The 15,702-nt window shown below is 45.4% G+C and overlaps 1 protein-coding gene across 1 annotated transcript in view; it reads right to left on the bottom strand.

Annotated features, from left to right (window-relative positions):
- Positions 1-15,702, bottom strand: part of suclg2 (succinate-CoA ligase GDP-forming subunit beta) — a 119,100-nt gene that overhangs the window by 76,753 nt on the left and 26,645 nt on the right. Inside the window, exon 2 of the mRNA XM_034083331.2 lies at positions 11,402-11,543. Coding sequence (XP_033939222.1) covers positions 11,402-11,543 — 142 coding nt within the window. The remainder of the gene's footprint in view (positions 1-11,401; positions 11,544-15,702) is intronic.

The raw sequence follows: 15,702 nt of genomic DNA, 5'->3' as shown, positions 1-15,702 counted from the left end.
ACTTGAGTAAAAGTAGAAGCACTCGGATATTGTATTGTACTAGAGTGTACTTTTAATCAAGTACAATATCCGAGTGCTTCTACTTTTACTCAAGTACAAGATCTATACTTATACCACCTCCGTTTATCGCCTATGAAAAAATAACTATTAGAAAACGAAGGCTAAAGCTAACGTTAGCAGATAGTGACAATGTATGCTAGCTAGCTAGCTCAACGATAATATTGCGACAGAAACACTTTTCAGTGCACATCACGCTCTGCGCTCCGACAGGGAGCTCTGCTCTGCACACCTGCACGGCCCGTTCTAACAGCTGTTCACCAGCGGTCCAGTCTGTGCCACAGTGACTCCGGACCGCACAGTTAATATTAACGAACGCACCCGTAGCTAATGTGGCTGCTGAAGCTAGACCATCATCGCGGAGCAGCAGAGCCGACAGGCAGGAAGACTCGAGCACACAGCTCGCGCTGCATTATAATATATATAAAAAAGAACACCATGCGTGTCATGATGGCACATAACAGCTCGCGGCCGCAGATTACTCCGGGTCCCAGACCCCCCCCATAACCCAACAATATTTTGATTGCAGATCTACATGAATCACACAAACGACCTATTTTGGATTCAAAACGGCGAATTTCGCCGAAAGGTGAGTGATTCACATGCCTGGTCTTGCCCAGGGACTCAACAACATGCTGACTGCAGTGGGACTCAAACTTGCTATCCCCTGTCCAGCACACTATCCACTGAGCCACAGCCTCCCGTGCACAGCAACTTAAATAGTTGTATAACTCCACAACATATAGACCGAGTCCACTGGGTCTTGTGTTCTCAGTTGACTTCCCCTCCTACACTGGCTCATGAGTTCACCCATTTGAAAAGGACATCATTACAGACATGTTTCTCCTTTTCACCGTTGCCGTCATTGTCGAGCTACAGCCGGGTTTGCATTGGGAACAGCGGATTGTGCAATTATATCCTCTCACTGATGGAAATGCCAAGTGGCATGGAGATGGCAACAATTCAAGTGCAATACACCACAAGACTGAGGCTGCATATGCTTTTGAAGTTCAAGAACCCATTTTAAGATCAATAGATTGAGCAGCTGCCTTAGTGGCTTCCGTCCAGTAGACCAACGACAAGAGGACATGGGTTCCAGCTGGTGTTCATACGCACGCAAACACACATAGATAAGAGGGTTGTCTTATCCCACACTACTTCAGACAAAGACAGAAGTGAAAGGGTCTTGGTTGAGCCAAATCTACTCCGCACTAGCTGCTACTGTCAGCGCTTTTCAGAGACTGCTTCATTTTCCGAAGGGGGGAGATGAAAGTGGTCTAAAAGGCGCTTGAAGTGTTGAGGTGCACAAGGCGTCTCTATTGGGTTCTGTGCAAGAAGAGGGAGGAGATGTGCACTGAGGATGGGTCCGACCATGATCCATGTTTTAACCATGTTTGACAGTAGGGTATGTTAGCATGTCCCTTGTTTAAAAGGAAATGGTTTGCATGTGTCCATAGGGTGTATGGTACAACTGTGACTTCCTGTGTTTCCACCAACACATCATTAAAATGATGGGTTTGTGCAAACCTATTCGAAGTCATTGGTTGGATTGGTATTGCATACAGAGAGCGGAGCATAATAGAATTTGATGACAGAGGACCTAGGTCTTATACAACACAGTTGTACAAACAAATCCAGGTAGCAAATAAGTGGAACTGAACTGGAGTGAATAAAAGAAAAGGCACAGAGAGAGAAAGCAATAGGAAAAAAATATATCACTGCAATGCTTCTCACAAATTCACTGCTCAATGAAGGATGAAATAGCCTTAATAAAACATGCAATTTAGGGCCAGCATTATCCAGATAATGGCCCCATCACAGAGCAAGTGTTGAGACAAAATTACATAAAAGAGGAACTGAAGCATGGATGTGCCACAGTAATATAACCCTACTCAACGCCCACAATAGGGAAAGTCCTTCTAGAAGGCACATCTTGTTCCAAGAGATAAACAACCACGTGTATCGAAGCATTTCATATTAAATGTTTCTGCATTCTTGTGTCCCTAACCAGTTCTTGAATTGCATATGTCGAGTATGTGTGGAAAGCTGAGACTCTTGTGAGTCCAATGAGCACAATGTCATAAATGTGTGACGATTTAAAGGCCCCTAAGTAGCCATTTCAATGTGAGTAAACTATTTGTATTGGATATCTAAGGTAATCACAGCCTCATGAAACCGCTCCAAACTCCTGACCCAGGGCATGCAGATGATGTGGAGCTTTCCGACGTATATATAAAAGGGATTTTTTTGTTGCAATTTGAATAACAAAAGTGCTTGATTGTTAAATAAATCTTCAAATGTCACGTTTTGATAACCAAAGTTCCTCAAAGTTTGGTGGCATTTATGTACTTTTTGTATCTGGCACCAAAGCAGTGCAACACATGGTGTACATTAAAACTTGATGAAGTAATTGTTGACACAGAATAGCATGGCACTGACCCATCTTATACTTCCATCACAATGTTCTAAGAACTTATCCAATTTCACAATGAATGAATGAAAACTAGCATTGTTTTTAATATTAAATGGATCACAGCATATGCGTCCGAAGCCTAAAATAAGTAATGCAATTGATGTTCGCTACCTCACTTGAGTGACAAGCTAACGGGTTGCATTTTGTTTTTACAATGCACAATAGGAAGTACAGTTTTAAATGAAAAGGGACATCTCTACAGCACATGTTCATTAAAAACCCCCACAGACAGTATGGAACTCACAATGTCTATACTGATGGTCAAAGTCCTTTCAGCCCTTCTTTACGGAGACATTTACCCAAAGCCGATGTGAGTGAATACATACATACATAAGGCAGAGCGCAGCATCTCCACTGGCATATGGGCCAGTTTGGTTGGAAGAGAGGAAACTATTAGGGAGGACTTAGTTGAGATGCAATCGTCACACATGGATAAGGAAGCCCTCAGAGCGGCGTGTGGTGGTGCCCGTGTGTGGGAGGAGTGTTTCTGTGACAGATGGTGCAGGCTAGACTTTGTGTTGGGTTAGTGGAGAAGCATATGGTACTCCCTAGATGATTTCATAAACCAGCACCAGACCCAGTCAGAGGCGTAAATACTTCTCCACACCCTGCCAGAGAAAGCAGAACCCTCCGTGTCACCAAGCAAAACAAATGGGGAGGCACAGCGAGAGTGTGAGCGTGGGCTGAATGTTATGCAACTTGAGCATTGATTTAACACCCCTACTAATAAACCCTTATAGACTTTACAAATAAAGGCAAGCTATTGATGTTGTTGTTTTTTCTGCCTACAACCAATAATTACCTGCTTTTTAAGACCAATACTTTTATGTAAAAACGATCATTTTAAATGTTTATATTAAAGAAAACACTTTTATTTTATTCATACATGAAGATGTAGTGAGCAAACATTGACGATTTAATATTTCATAGCTCCTACTGTACTGTGCGACTGACATCACATTTGCTAACACCGAAAAAAGGAAATGTCTGACTCAGATTTCAAACAGCTTTCCAAAACACTTGCATTGCAAATAGCGACGGTGCATAACGCCACCTAATGTATCGGAGAAGGAAAAACCTTTTTTGTTTAGTCAATTCAAGCAACTTTGGCGATTATTTATGGAAAACATTATATCCTAATGGGTTTTATACATAGTTTTCCTCTTTTTCAGAGACTAAGTAGTTCAAAATGCATACAATTTGAATTGGATAATGGCGGAAAAGGCAGTAATGTACAAGAATGCATTTTAATGATTGCACAGATTAAGTTTGACCATATAATTATTGTAAGTGGGTTATCTTTTATACATCTGTGATTAATAGAGACCTGCAACTGCAGTGCACTAACTGCATGTACAGTACCGCTCATTAACGTTTTTAGTCCACCCTGTAGTAAAGGTGGGGTAGGTAATTGACTTCGGAAACACTTTGTTATATTTCATGGAATGCTCTTAACATCCCGATAGCAATGAATAAATGCTTTGACAATAAATGCATTAAAAAAAATGTCATCTGTGGAAGCCGTGGCGCTGTGAAAAGCAAGTCCAATGATCTGCCTTTGGAGGATGAGCTCTGTAAGGAAGTCTGAAGGAAGGGGCAGATTTGTTTCGATTGTGTACAAATTCTAGCGCACTCGAGCTGGTTTCTCCATTCTTACCTACCCTAGCTTTAAGGAAACGTCTGGAAACTTCCCTGACACTCCAAAGCAGAAACTTTTAGGATGTTATGGCAGGGAACTTCCTGTCTGTTCTCCCAGTTGCTGCCATGGTTACCGCGCCCCGGCCCTCCACACCACTGGCTCCTTCATGATGCCCGTGGCTCTGTGTCTGGGATATCCCGTGTCTCTCTACAGTTAGTGATCAGGAACACACTGGACGCTTCTGGGAGGCCATCCAGCAGTCTCCTTTGCACCACACTGCACAATGGGACACCCACACCACTGGTGAGCGTTTTGATTTGTTTTGCTTCAGGTTGGGCTGTTTGATGCCCTCACGCCTTGGTTCACGGTGCAGCATCTAACTGCAAACTGGATTATGTATATTCCAGGGTGCTATGTCTGTTTTTTAAGATAAAATGTCTACTGATATTATTGTACACACATCCGACTCAGAATTCAACACCTTTAAAAGCCACCACAGATCGAAAGACATAATAAACAAGATATCTTGATAACAAAAGAATCCAAATGGGCAATGACATTTAATGAATGCCCTGACTCTGAAACATAACTAACGGTCATTGGTCTCCCCGAGAAGTCTGGCACTAACACTACACGTCACACAATGCACGTTGAGCCAGTAGTGTGTGGGAAAGATGCTCGCTCCGTGTTTACAATGAAAGCCGTCTCAATGTGCAGATCACCGGCCGGAGGCAGAGAGGGGGTCTGAGCTGCCAGAGAGCAGACCACTAAATGAGCAGAGTGAAGAAACACACAACAACAGTGTCCTTGGCCTCCTTTTATTTACACATCCTATGAAGCACAGTGTCAGCCTCATTTACTTGATTTTAAGGGCTCTAGATTAAGATCCTCAGCCGCCAGAAGAGAGAGCCTCTTACCTTTTTGGAAAACATGAACTAACATATATCGAATAGCAATAATAACAACATGTTTTGGACGTGGAGACTAGTGTGTAACTCGGCCAACTACAGTTTGAGTGGCAGCCAAATACATTCAGAGGGATTTTGAGCAAGCCCGCTTTAGATTGAAACTGATGCAGACACTTTTGTCAGATGAGTAGATGCTATAGATCTTTCTTTCACTGTGAAAACACAAAGAATAACCACATCTCCATGCCTGTAAACACACACATACACCTGTCTCATCAATTAGTTTGTGTATGTCAAGTTAGCTCAGGGTTATTCAGTAAGCCGACATATCAAAATAACTATCCCTCTAATAAGCACACATGAGATTTGACAGCCATGCATACAAACTGGTCTGTTTACACTGAATATTCATAGCAGAGTGAAATAAATTAAATTCTTCCCACCTCTATTGATCGTCATCTAGCAGGGATGTTGTGCTAAGCTCACATTGTAGAAGAAAAGCCGAGGTAGATTGAGGTAAATGCAAAGTGAGATAAATTGAGGTAATTTTAGATGGAGAGAAGAGAAACACAAAGACACCGACAATGTAACAGCAACATCATTTGTTAAAGGAAAGCCAGTAGCATGACAAAGGTAACAAAAGACAACATATTCCAAACCCATCTGATATGAGGCGTGCCCATACACGAGTATATGTTGCTCTCATTCATCACACAGCATCAACATGTGGCGAAGATAAGAATCCAAAGCAATGTTTTCGTCCATCGCTGCTTTGTCAATGAATGATGGCGGGGCGAGGCAGCAGGCATGATAGACATGAGGGGCTCTCGCAGCGAGGGAAGATGTGGTTTTGATTTAAAATTCAGACTGAAAATCCATCAAGATTTGCGCAACAGATGCATCTGTCAACCGGGTGGCGACACACAAAGTGGACTGCATAATCACATCTCTTTGGCTGTACCGGGGCACAGGTATGTGTTTATTTGTGTGCATGTGCATGGCCGTGCATACGTGCTTCAAAAAAAAGCAAATAACAAATCTATATTCATTACCGGACTTGCTTTGATATGTCAAAACTGCTCGATAGCAACAAGGTTCTTGTGAAAAACCTGCAGATAGTGTATCTGTGTGTCAAACGGGTGCACTCGGAAAGAAAGGTAAATCAGTCGTGCATTTTCTGAAGCTATATACCGTTATCGATTATATATGAAAGTAATGCAGAAGGGGATCTGCCAACGAAGATAGCCTTCTCCACGGCCTGATACCCACAATAGGGTTCTTTGAACTTCTAGTGAAAGTGATAATGTGGCTTTTAGGTCATTTACTTGAAGTTTAGCATTTTCAGAAAGGAAATGGTTACAAGGCAACAAAAGGTTAGTGCAGTTATAACTGAGAAAAACGGACAATAATCTATAGGAAATAGTTAAGGGATATATTGTTTTTTTTTCTTATAAATACGTTGCTCTATACCTCACCCATTTTCCCATCTATACTCAAAAATATGAACTTGATTTCTAATAGTCAGGGTTGTTAGTCTACCTCATAAACTTCATTTAAAAAATCTTTCCATTTTGAGTTTATTAAGTTTGAATTTTTTCAAAAAAAGTTTCTGCTCCATTTCCCACCACATTACCTTCTTGCTCACCACTTAAAAAAGGTACTTTTTATACTAATGTGTGAACTGAGGCCTTTTCTTTCATTTAAGTGCTCTCTTACTCAAGACCTGGGTTGTTTCATGCGCCTGATGATGCCCTGAGTGAAATGTGCTAAGAAAAGGTACTTGAAAATACAATTTGATTTGGTGTTGGGTTACTTAAGCAAACATTTATAGCATAATTATTCCGACCTCTTTTAGGTGACATTATAGGAAGCACGGAAATAGAAGTGCTCGAGCATGCCATAATAGCATTGAATTACAAACATCAATTATTGATACTGCCAGAGAGAGTTACTAGTACTTTCCCCACTTACTGCTGAGGGGCAAAGTACATTGTCTTACCTCTATAGACCTATATAAATACTGATACATACATTATGTTAAGATGGTATATATCCAAAACATATACCAAATAAGAACATTAAACATTTTCCAACAAATATTTAGCTAATGAAGTTATATCATGTAGTTTTTATTTTCAAAACTACAGATTTACCCTTTAGCTGTCACCCACACACAAAGCTTAACTTATGAAACTAATGGATCTGGGTCATTGGTTTCGGACAGACGGCTAGAGTTAGAGTGCTATTCTTCCAGTGTCCCAGTGGAGCACACAATCACTTTGGACTTTCTGATAACTCCCTGCATGGCTCACCCAGTATGGGGTCCTACTTTCCATGAGCCATGAGCTGCTTGTGAGCCACCCATCTGCCACAATGTAAACCCTCCCCGGAGTTGTCATTCAAGTTAAAAGGAATCAATGGTCCATGTCGGATATTCTTTTTATGTTTTGATGGGGAAGAAGAAAGATTTTTAAGCTATTTGTCCTCAGCTGTAATAGACTAAATCAATCTGTGTCCACTTTAGAAGAGTTGGACCACTCCAGGGTAGACGAGAGAGGAGTGAGAAGAGTTTCTTTATAGCAATTGAACTGTCAACTTAACCACTTCATGGTTAAGTGAGTGTAGCGGAGAGGAGAATACTGGTGTGTGTGTGTGTGTGTGTGTGTGTGTGTGTGTGTGTGTGCAGGTTTCATGTGGGCAAGCTTACTCTACGCGTGTCATTCATCTGTGCCTGTGCTCCCATGCTTCACTGGCTCATTCTATTGTGTATGCGGGGAACCAGGGCTCACAGCGGGATATCAGCAGCACACAGAAACCCATTTGAGTCGCTCCTGGTCAGCTCAGATACCCCAACCGTCCATATGTCCGGCCATATTTGGTGTCCTCCACACCACCATCCAGGGCTAGCTTCACTTTCTTCCTCTCCCCTCACCTCACCCTTGTAGTCCGAGCTTCACGGTTTCAGTTTGCATTTTAAATCCTAACTAAAGAGTGATTGATATCCCCAGAGCCCTAGTTCTACACATAAATACTGAATGATTGGTAGAAATGTTATCAAAAGCTTAATATGGAAGGGTGCAATATCATAAATCGTATTAAGTGCTACAGTATATTTGGTAAAGGCATAAAAGGTTATTTGAGAAGAGAAGACATGGCCTTTACGAAATGGAATTTGCTTGGTCCCCATAGTGGAGGAGGAGGGGACGAATCCTTGGTCCATTTGCAGATGTTCTCCCCTCCCTGTTTCCACTCTCTACGATAAAAGGCATACATATTTAAAAACATAATTCCTTGTTTGGTGCAGATCCTCCACAAATCACACCATGAACATTTGAATATAAGGTTTAAAGGTTGCGTGGTAGATAGTGTTACAAAAATTATCATTCCCTCAAGTATGCAAATCGTATTCCAATTGCAATATCAGGCCATATAATAGCAATTACTTATTTTCTCCAGCCCACACATATTCATGTGAGAGCAGGAAAAGACACTGTGTGAAAATAAATGAAATGGATGCTCTATTGAACGCTTTATTCGTGTGCCACTGCCAGCAAAAGTCACAGGATACACAAAGTGTGAAAACCACACACTGCCCAAAGCTCAATGCACAAATGGAGATGAGAGGATAAAGTAGCTCTGTGTTACGCAGTGGGAATAGATTAACTAAGCCATCTGAAAATTATAGCCAGAGCTGCACCATTTTCTGTTTTCGCATGTTTCCAATTCAGCTGGGAATTTAGTCATTTGAATGCACAACTGTTGATTTGGACTATTTAACATATGTCTTGTCAATTTCTGTTAAGTAATACAGTGCGAGAGAGAGTGGAAGTTCTCTGCTGCTGAGCTTGAAATATTGGTTGAAGAAACCAATAAAACATTTCTGAACGGCAGTCGTGCAATTACCTCTACTGTACCTCAGTGGACGACCTGCAATGATAAATCACGTCCTGCCCTCATTTGAGTAAAGTTCCTTTCCCTCCGCACGTACAGTATTTTGAAGTTCAATATAGAAATGTCCTAAAATATGTTTTACAATAAGCCACACATGCAACTCTTTTTGCGATGCCACTTTTCAGTTGTCATGATAAGACAGATAACTATGTTGTAACTATTCGCTGTGGCTCAGGGGGGAATGGGCATCTACCAATCGAGGTACGAGTGTGTTTGTTTCCCAGCGCCTGCAGTCAACATATCGAAGTGTCCTTGGGCTAGAACTCGACCCAAAATGTCTCTTTTAGGAATGCCTACGCTATTAATGTGTATGTAAGTGTCTTTGCATAAAGCTCAAATACATGTTATGTACTGTACATGCTATCTGACTTGTTAGCCTTTAAAAGAGTATCACACATCCTGAGCTAAAAGTTATTAAACCTTTCAGTTTTATTAAGCCATCTGTTCTCTTCTCAAACCTTAAGTTTTCTGCTCCTCCATGTTCCCCCTACAATATAGGCACTGTCATGAAAATATATGTCCTCTTTCTCCTATTCAGTTTATCTTGGTCTGCATCGTAGCACGGCCACAGAAAGCAATGCCCCAGGCGCTGGAGCCCAAAGGCAGCACGAGTGGCACATCGCTGGCTGACAACCAACCTGAATGCACCGTCAGAAAGCCACTGCTGTCGTTGGAGAGGACGCTAAATAAAATATAGGCTGCATTTGTGTGGGAAGAAAGTAGAACAGGAAAGGTAGGAGCAGGAAAATAACAGCTATGTGTGGGTGCATACAAATGTGTATTATCTGGAACAAGCTCCCAGAAACCTGCAGGTCCAACTCTGACTACTTTCAAATCCAGGCTGAAGACTTTGCTTTTTGTCGCTGCTTTTAATTGAACTATTCACATCTTAAACTGCACTATAACTTTTATCCATGTATTTTTTCTTTTAATGTTTCTTTTATTAGCTTTTCTTTTTAATGACTGATTTTAAATGCCATTTTCTGAATGTCTTTCATTTTTTGTAAAGCACTTTGAATTGCCTTGTGTTGAAAAGCGCTATATAAATAAACGTGCCTTGCCTTGCACTATATGTGTCCATGTGGGTATCATTTATGTGTGAAGATTTGTGTTACAAGAATAACATTAGACGTTTCAGTCACCTCCCTGCGTGGCTTTGTGTGAGCATGTGGGGGCAATAATACAACATGTAACTAAGGATTAAAAATAATACGTGAAAAAAATGAAATAAAACAAGAGAAAATGCAAAACGTGAGCAACATAACACGAACGAATTAGCGCGGAGGAGTGTGTGATGAAAAGCCGAGCAGGCAAAGCCACTAAGCTCAGAAGACACCGCCTCCCGCACATAAGCAAACGGCATTAAGACGAGATTAAACTTGATCAAACTTCAACCCTGATTAACCACGGCCATTTGCACCTCGTGTAGCAGGTCTGCAGAGCCAAGCAGCACAAATAGGACGGCTAAGGTTCCACAGTACCATTACACAGTAATACCAACCAGACCACAGTTTGGTAACCCTTAAACTAACACTTTAGGAATATCTTGTGTTAGAATCTATACCTAACATTGAAATACTTCAGGGAAGGGTTATTGTGTGCCTAAATCAAGTAGGACTTCCTTTTCAAAAAACGTTATGTGTTGCTGGAGCAAAGAGCACCAGAAAAGAACGAGGATGTGTCTACACTTCTTCTCCTTTGAGTCATCTTTTGGGCAGTTTTACAATATTTTGTATTTTCCTTACTGCTCGTCGACATCAAACACTGCGGTTACACAAAAAGCATTAAATGAAAACAGGATATCCTCGAATATGCCTCAAAGTATATGTTCCCTAACTCAGATGTCACATACGAGATGTACAGCCTCGCGGTTGTATGCCTCCGTCAACTCGTCAAGTTGCAGTTTACATCGACGCGTGTCCAAAGTGTCAGCGCTTACTCATTTAAAGTAACTTTTCCCTAATTAGGGTCGGAATTCTTGATTTATGGACAAGTGTGTTTTTGATTTCACCCCGACTTTTTGACCTTTGTCAACCAAATTCAAATCAGATCATCCTTGAGCAGACGAAGAAGAAAATCCCTCCAGGCGATTCAGAGATATCACGTTAATGAGAAGGGAACGGCATCGTGAAAACACCCTGGCAGGACGCTCTTTTCTCTGTGGATGATGGACATTGGTGACATATTTGTGTGTGTGTGTGTGTGTGTGTGTGTGTGTGTGTGTGTGTGTGTGTGTGTGTGTGTGTGTGTGTGTGTGTGTGTGTGTGTGTGTGTGTGTGTGTGTGTGTGTGTGTGTGTGTGTGTGTGTGTGTGTGTGTGTGTGTGTGTGTGTGTGTGTGTGTGTGTGTGTGTGTGTGTGTGCGCTCTACTCACTGAGTCTCTTTGCAGCCTCCAGGGCTTCGGAAGCCGTGTCGGCCACGTAGAAGCGCTGAACTGCCACGCCACTCTCTTGCATCAGCTTCTTGCTCTGGTACTCCTGAAGATTCAGCCATCTCCTGGGACTCAACCAGGTGCACTGGAGGGGAGGGAGGGAGGCAGAATGAGGAAGTGTGACTTGTAAGTGAGAGAAAGGTAACTCAGTTCTATAAAAGGTACACATCTCAAGTGTTCCATCATCTCTAATATTAACTATATGTCCCTTCGGCTCCACATGTCTCCAACAACGCCAACACATGTCTGAGTGCACATCCTTTCTCCTTCTTCTTCTTTCCAGCTCCTTTTCCTTTCCCCTGTAATAAGGCAAGCAGCCGGGCCTAAGCTACGGGACAGCTCTGGAGCTGTTCGCCCCATCAGCAGACACAGGCCGTGTCAGCTCCAGCTGTTGTTGCTATTAAAAAAGCAAATTGGCTTTTTTAATGTGACGGAGAGACACAGGCTGCATTAGAGTTGCAATCCTTCCACAGCAGCACACACTACAAAGCCTAGGAGTGTGAGAAGAGAGTGCACGTGTGAGCTTGTGTGCGTGCACGCAAATGTTTTCACAGGGAAATCTTCGGGGAGTCATTAAGGAGAGAACGGCCATTACAGTAAAGGGGAAACAAGGATTGCGAGGTAAATAATGGCTCGGCGTGTAAATGATCCTTCAGCGCCCAGCGCAGATTAACATGATGATAACATCAGCGCTGCACTACAGGATGTTGCTCAAGTTAATTTGAACTGACCTACTGTACGTCTGTTTGAGCTACACATTAGTTATTTGAGGACACAGGCGTGAGGAGAACATGTGCACATTATAATACAGACAATGATGATTGTAATGCTGTTATTTAGTTGCATTACCCACTGTTTGACCATGCTACATCAATACAGCAAGATCCAATGTTGCATCACACACTGCGCTCAAGTCTTCACGGTCGATATTCTGCTCTTAACAACAAGCATTAGTTCTTTTTTAAAAGAAGTAGCCAACTGCCCCGAGTGGGTTTTGTGCTTAAGAGTGGGAAAAACACATTTATGAACGAACACAAAACCTAAAATATGGCAATAGCATCGAGTGGCGCACCACACCTTGAAATGGATTCTGCTTCCTTTGAAACGGACTCAGGAAAATCATGGCAGTGAATGAGAGTATTTTTGAAAGAGCAGACAAAGATGGACCACCTGTTCCAACATAAATCGATAGTTACGGCTGTAACTACGGTTCTATGAGTCCCGGATGACCGCCAGAGGCGGTGCTTTAGCACTGGATATGTCCATCGCGCGCATGCGCAGCTCGAGTACCAATAACAACAAAGTCACCTGTGACCCACGTGACACCGGCTACATCAGCCGGTGTCGACAGAGGATCTGTTCCCAGAATCTTCTCGCGAGCACACAAGAATTCTGAGTGACAGGAAACTCTGGCGGTCATCCGGGACTCATAGAACCGTAGTTACAGCCGTAACTATCGTTCTATTTCGTCCCTACTGACCGCCAGAGGCGGTGCTTTAGCACTGGATGACCTATACCAACCATGTCATGAAGAATCCAAGCACTTACTCACCTAGTTGGAAGCAGCGGAGCTTGGCCACAAGACCACCCCCAGGGGGTGAGGAGTGGCGACATTGACCCGGTAGAACCTGGAGAATGTGCCAGAAGACGCCCATGACGCCGCGGCGCAGATGGTCTCCAGGGGCACCCCTCTTAGGGCAGCCCACGATGTTGAGACGCCTCTTGTAGAGTGGCATCTGGCCCCTGATGGCGGGGGGCGGCCACTGGCCCCATAGGCACATGTGATGGTATCCACCACCCAGTGGGACAGCCGCTGCTTCGAGAGAGCACGACCCTTCCTAGTGCCGCCATGGCAAACGAAGAGCTGCTCTGACTGTCGTATACAGGCCGTAGCATCAATATACGCCCTCAGGGCACGCACAGGGCACAGCAACTCAGGTGTGCCGTTCTCCTGTGGAATGTTAAAGCGTGCCAGCTGGATAGGCCGATTGGAGTGGGCTAGTGGAAGCACCTTGGGCAAGAACGCCACATTCGGCCAGAGGGTGACACCCGAGCCATCGGAGTTCCACCTCAGGCATGTACTGCTTACGGAGAGGGCATGAAGCTCTCCGACTCGCTTCCCTGAGGTTATGGCAAGCAGAAATGCTGCCTTCAGGGACAGCCATTTATGCCCGACCTGGGCCAAGGGTTCGAAGGGAGGAGATGATAGTGCATCCAACACTAGGGGCAGGTCCCAAGCCGGGGCCCTTGGGGTCCTAGGGGGGCGCTGCCGTAGAGCCCCTCTTAGAAAGAGGGACACCAACCTGTGGCGTCCCACTGTGGCGCCATCGACTCCGACATGTCGGGCAGAGATAGCAGCCATATACACCTTCAAAGTGGAGTGAGAACGTCCACTATCCAGAAGGGACTGCAGAAACTCTAAAATGGTGGCCACGGAGCAATGTCCCGGATTCTCAGCCTTACTCACACACCAGTGGGAGAAGAGCCTCCATTTGCACTCATACTGTGCCCGAGTGGATGGAGCTCTGGCATTCAGGATAGTTTCCCTGACAGATGCCGTGACACCGCTCAACAGTGGGTTGGGCCCTGCAGAGGCCAAACCCAGAGCTGAAGGCGGCGAGGGTCGGGATGCCAGATCTGACCCTTGAGCTGTGACAGGAGGTCCTTCCTGTCGGGGAGACGCCACGGTGGGCTGCCGCAGAGACTGCGTAGCAGTGGGAACCAGACTCTCCCCGGCCAGCGGGGGACGACTAGAAGGAGCCTGTGCCCCTGGGTAAGGACCCTCTGAAGCGTCTGAAGTATCAGAGGCAACGGCGGGAAGGCATACAGGAGAGTGTCCGGCCAGTCGTGCGCCAGGGCATCCTGACCCAATGGGCTGGTCACCTCCGACCAGGAGAACCAGAGGGGGCAGTGCCTCGACTCTTCCGAGGCAAAGAGGTCCACCTCGGCCCTGCCGAAGAGGCTCCAAATTGCCTCCACTCCCCCGGTGGAGGCTTGCGCCGTGAGAGGAAATCTGCGACCTGATTCAGGTCCCCTGGCAGAAAAACTGCCCGCAGACTGGTGAGGCGGGGGAGCGCCCAAGGCAAGAGGCTCTGCGAAACGCGGAGCAGCTGTGCGGACCTGGCGCCCCCCTGGTGGTTGATTTGGGCAACTGCGGACATGTTGTCCGAACGAACGAGCACATGCCTGCCTGCCTGCCCGCCAGTTGGGGTAAAAAGTGCATGAGTGCGAGCAACACCGCTCGAAGCTCCAGCACATTGATATGGCGTGCACCTTCCTGGGCAGACCACTGACCCTGCACAGTCCTGCCCTGCCACACCGCACCCCACCCCGAGAGACACGCATCCACAGTGACAGTCTCCCGGCGGGATGGGATGGTGCCCATGGGCACACCCCTCAGGAGATAGGCCCTGTCCCTCCAGCGGGACATAGAGTGGAGGCACCGCTGAGACACCCTGACTCTCTTGTGCCTGTGCCGCTTGGCGTCCAAGTGACGGCTGTTCAGCCACATCTGCATGGGGCGCAGTGACAACAGGCCCAAGGGCACGACGGCTGAGGCAGCTGTCAGTCTGCCTAAGAGCCGGAGGAACTGTATGTAAGGCACCCTCTTGCCTAGTCTGAAGATGCGAAGATGGTGGGAAATGTCGTCCACACGACGAGGTGTCAAGTAGGCCCTCATGGTGACCGAATCTAGGACCATCCCCAGATAAGTGACCTGCTGGGAAGGGTCCAGGCAACTCTTCCCGGTGTTCACTGTCAGGCCCAACCGGGCAACGTGGGATGAGCGGCGCGCCGTATCCTGGGCCCCTTGGGCCCGGGACGGCGCGCAAACCAGCCAGTCGTCCAGGTATGGCAGGACCTTCATGCCCTGTGCCTGCAGGGGAGCGAGTGCTGCCGCAACAACCCTGGTGAACACCCTTGGGGAGAGGGAGAGACCAAAGGGAAGCACCCGAAACTGATAATGTCGACCCTGAAAGGCGAACCTCAAGAACCTCCGGTGATGGGATGCAATTGGCACGTGGAAGTAGGCGTCCCTCAAGTCCACGGTTGTGAACCACTCCCCCTGTGTGACAACACGAAGGGTGTCTGCTGTGGTTAGCATATGGAAGGGTAGTACCCTCAGGAATCTGTTGATTCCTCTGAGGTCCAGAACTGGACGGAATCCGCCAACTTTCTTGCTCACAAGAAAGTACGTCGAGTAAAACCCCCCGCTCTGACGCAGGGGGTCCACTGGCTCGATTGCG

This window comes from Pseudochaenichthys georgianus, chromosome 5 (assembly GCF_902827115.2).
Source record: "Pseudochaenichthys georgianus chromosome 5, fPseGeo1.2, whole genome shotgun sequence".
NCBI lineage: Eukaryota > Metazoa > Chordata > Actinopteri > Perciformes > Channichthyidae > Pseudochaenichthys > Pseudochaenichthys georgianus.
This window is presented reverse-complemented; position numbering and strand designations above follow the sequence as displayed.